General features: G+C 50.1%; 1 protein-coding gene across 1 annotated transcript; it reads left to right on the forward strand.

Moving 5' to 3' along the window:
- Positions 1-740: 740 nt before the first annotated feature.
- rxfp3.3a1 (relaxin family peptide receptor 3.3a1) lies at positions 741-1,736 on the forward strand (the record flags this gene model as incomplete). Its single annotated transcript, XM_080530918.1, has 1 exon — positions 741-1,736. The coding sequence occupies one exon, from the start codon at positions 741-743 to the stop codon at positions 1,734-1,736; it is 996 nt and encodes a 331-aa protein (XP_080387044.1).
- Between the last annotated feature and the right edge of the window lie 2,927 nt (positions 1,737-4,663).

Consider the following 4,663-nt stretch of genomic DNA (forward strand, 5'->3'; position numbering starts at 1 on the left):
TTCTGTCATTATTGGAGAGCGAGGCTCGTGACCTTGAGGCACATTACATACCCTTCCAAACCTACATTTACAGTTCATATTCATAGACTCAGTCAGATGACAGACAATAGAACGGTAAACTGCATTACGCATGTCCCGTAGTGTCTTGGAAGGGCCTTTTATTACTTCATCAACCATACACTGGGTGGCAGTAGACACTTGTTTTAGTTATGAGTTGGTTGGAAGTGGCGAAATGGACAATTACGCACGGCAACATTCAACACAGCAGGCTTGTGGCAGTCGTTCAATGCAGTTCATGACACAGGTTCATGCAGAGGTTGATAATGCAACGTGTGACGTAATAGGCCTATATAGTATTAGATTATAGGATATTTCATTGATTTATCAATAGGCTACCGAACCAATATTCAACAACTGGCATTTACGCGCAGCAGAATATTGGTCAATGATTGGTTAACAACCAACGCACTCACACATTATCATATTGTCTATCACCCGTTGGCACCAATCCTCCTGCGTTGGGGGCTGGGCATCCAGATGCGAACATAGTATAAATCCTGTGAGTTCTGATACCGCCAATTCAGGCATTTGGCTATAGTGAAAAGGAACGGACCAGATGCGCTCTCATCATTTCGAGCAACGGCAACCTGTAGTTATGCCCTTGCAGGCGACACTGAAGTAGTCTGTTTCCAGTTTTGGACTGCATGAGCACCTACTCTGAAAGTGACTGATCAGCTACGATGAATGAAGTAAATCAAAGCAATGTAGGCCTACTGAACAGGTCATTGACCGACCTGGACCGCTTCAGTAGCCTGGAGGACATCGACGTGACCGCGGACGGGAGTCCGGTCCTCAGGTTCTTGATCTGCATAGTTTACTCGGTGGTGTGCGCTGTGGGTCTAGTGGGCAACCTACTGGTTCTTTTCTTCATAAGAGTGAAACAAGAGAGGAAGAAATCTAGAATTAACTTCTTTGTACTGAACTTGGCCGTGACGGACTTTCAGTTCGTGTTGACTCTGCCGTTCTGGGCCGTGGACACCGCGTTGGACTTCAGCTGGCCGTTTGGAGACGCCATGTGCAAGATCATCCTCTCCGTCACCGTGATGAACATGTACGCCAGCGTGTTCTTTCTGACCGCGATGAGCGTGACCCGCTACTGGTCCGTCGCCTCTTCCCTGAAGGACCGAACCAGGCAAAAGTCCTGTTCTGCCAAATGGATCTGCGCGATTCTGTGGGTGACAGCCACCGTGGCGACGGCACCGACCTCCATATTCTCAAGTGTGATAAACGTCACTGGGGAAAAACTCTGTCTATTGAAGTTCCCCGATAATGGACAATATTGGTTAGCAATTTATCATCTCCAAAAAATACTCTTTGCCTTTGTTTTACCCATGGCAATCGTCTCCGTCAGCTACATCATGCTTTTGCGTTTAATCCGCAGGCGCAGTATGAAAACGAACAATGTCAAACGGAGATCTCAAGTCACCAAATCGATCACCATAGTGGTCCTGTCGTTCTTTCTCTGCTGGATGCCAAATCACGCCATCACGTTCTGGGGCGTCCTGGTGAAACTCAATGTTGTTCATTGGGACAAGGCATACTACATAGTACATACCTACGTGTTCCCAATGACTGTGTGCCTTGCGCACACTAATAGCTGTCTAAACCCGGTCATTTATTGCCTAATGAGAAAAGAGTTCCGAAAGAAACTGAAGGATTTGTTATATCGAGGATAGTCACAACATTTTCCAGTAACGGATGATTTGGCGCGCGTCTCAAGCAATTGCGCCACTATCGCCATGGCGCACACGCGTCTCTCCAAGAGCGCACAGCACCATCTCCCGCTGGGGGATGCAGCGAACAAAGGGCGGAAATTAAGGAAGGACTAATTAAGGCGGAGGACTAATTAAGAAAAGAGACACTGTTACTTTAAATATATTAAGTGTATATTAGTAAATGAATTACACCGATTACCCAAATAAGATGTGCATGAAATTATTGTGGGCCTTTTGGCTTAGCTCCCCTTATTGTGTTTTTGTCAGCTTTTGGTTCGTTCATGCAGTGGGCTAGATTCAAGAGAAATATTCTTTTCAGGACATGACTGTGCCATAGACTCTATCCACCCTGTCTCTAGCCTAAGCTACTGCTCCTCAAGTTTTCGTTGTCGACTTGTCGCTATGGCTTTTTGTATGCAACGGGTGCGCAATGAGGGACCAATATTTGAGATGTGAACCTATATGACGAGCTGAAAATGTGCATGTTGCCAACAAATGTATGTGCAAGATGTATATTATTTTCTAATAAAGACCATGTCAATATGAACCTGCTTAGCCTTTGATTGTCGACATGATTGTGTTTATTTGGGGGGAAATCGTTAGTAAATCGTAGTTTTCAAATATGAAGGGGTTATATAACACATTCATAACGTCTAGTGACATAACACTCATAATAATATCTTTATAACATTTAACAACCTTTAAATATTGGTGTTACATCCATGCCATGTATGTGGAACATTGTGTCAGACTTTTACAGAATGCATGTCAAAATACAAGTCCTCTTAAATTATACTGTTTTCAGTCTAAATGTATTGGACAATAGGGGTACATAACGTAGAATACGTTATGAGGAATGGAACAAACCAAAACTCAGAACATACACCCTTATCAAAGCCCCAGAACCCTATCACCCTAAAGTAAAAGGTCAGTTTGGGGTCAGGCACTGGCCTTAACGGGAAGATTCTATGTGATCTTGGGGAAGGTGAACATTAAATGCATTTGATGTTTTACTGTCCTCCAAAGTGTCCAGTGTCATAAGTGGCTAAATGACCAACTTCAATACGATTTTTTTTCTCCAGAAAATGTGTAGTTGTGCAAAAAGGCTCGAGAAAACATGCACTGTGTTATGACACGGGGGCGAGGGGGCTCAAGGACACGACAATGGAGGCAGAATAAGGTGAAGCCCCGTAGGGTATTTATTTACAGTGTAGGGGAGGGGAAAAAACTGGAAGGAAGAGTCCGGGGGTTTCAACCTGGCGGGCTGGCGGTAGTGGTTGGCGTGGGCTGTGGAGGAACGGAAAAACAAGGTAAGTCTCCACGGTAGGCCAGTACATAAGCAATAGAGAAGTCACAAAAATAGGTACGAGAGCAAAGTTCACGACTAGTAACGTAGGATACTTGCCAGGTCATTCTTAGGGAAGAACTGACGATGAGTGAAGGGAAGTCCAGAGTAGATGTAGACAGAGGGTTGATTGGGAGTGGAGACAGGTGTGCAGGTTTGGCTGAAGATCTAATTAGTGGGGACAAGCCTCAGCTGCGGCGGAGAGCACGGGGCGGGTGCTCGAGCTGTGGGGGCGGGGGAGGGCGTGTGTGAAGGCCCAGCCGTAACAGGACCCCTCTCCGAGGGGGAGCCTCCTGGCGACCGGCCCGGAGCATCCGGGTGGGCCCGATAGAAGTCCCTGAGGAGGACTGGGGACATGATCTGGGACCGGGGAATCCAGCTCCGTTCCTCTGGGCCGTATCCTTCCCAGTCCACCAGGTACTGGAAACCCCGGCCACAGCGACGAACCCTAAGGAGTTTCCTTACCGCCCACTGGGGGTGGCCATCCACCAACTGAGGGGGCGGTGCAGGGGCTGGTGGCATCAGGTCGCTGGCGACATGGGGCTTTACCCGGGAGACGTGGAACACCGGGTGGATCCGACGGAGGGAGTGAGGGAGGACCAGCCGGATGGCAGCGGGGTTAATGACCCGGTCGATGGCGTAGGGGCCGATGTATCTCTACGCCAACTTCCGGGAGGGGACATTGAGGGGGAGATCCGCCGTGGAGAGCCAGACCCTCTGGCCCACCTGGTACACAGGAGCTGGAGTGCGACGACGGTTGGCGCTTCGGGTGGTTCGGGCGGTGGCCCGAAGCAAGGCCGAGCGTACGGAGGTCCAGACCCGACGACAGCGAAGGAGGTGTGCCTGGACCGAGGGTACAGACGCTTCGCCCTCCTGGGTAGAAAGCAGGGGTGGCTGGTACCCCAAGGAGCACTCGAAGGGGGACCGGCCGGTGGCTTCATTTACCATGGCGTTTAGAGAGTACTCCACCCAGGGTAGGTCCTTGCTCCAGGAGGATGGATGGAGGGAGGACATGCAGCGGAGTGCCGACTCCAGGCTCTGGTTGGCTCTCTCCGCCTGCCCATTGGTCTGGGGATGGTAGCCGGAGGAGAGGCTGGTCGTGGCCCCAATCCCCGAACAGAAGGCCTGCCACACCTTGGACGTGAACTGGGGGCCAAGGTCGGAAACCACATCCTGGGGAAGCCCGTAAAGGCGGAAGACGTGGGTGGTGAGTAGCTCCGCCGTCTCCCGCAATCAGCACCATGGGAAAGGACTACACACCCAAACTCACAGTGGTGGTTGTGAAGAAGCGGATCAGTTCCAGGTTCTTTGCCCAAATTGGCGGCAAGATGGCCAACCCACCCCCTGGAACAGTCATCGACACTGAGGTCACCCGCCCAGAATGGTACGACTTCTTCATTGTCAGCCAAGCTGTTAGACAGGGAAGCGTCTCCCCAACCCACTACAATGTGGTGTATGACAGCAGTGGACTGAAGCCTGACCACATGCAGCGACTGACCTACAAACTCTGCCACATGTACTTCAACTGGCAGGGGATCATCCG

This window comes from Nansenia antarctica, assembly GCF_963989245.1.
Source record: "Nansenia antarctica genome assembly, chromosome: 5".
In the NCBI taxonomy this organism is placed as follows: domain Eukaryota; kingdom Metazoa; phylum Chordata; class Actinopteri; order Argentiniformes; family Microstomatidae; genus Nansenia; species Nansenia antarctica.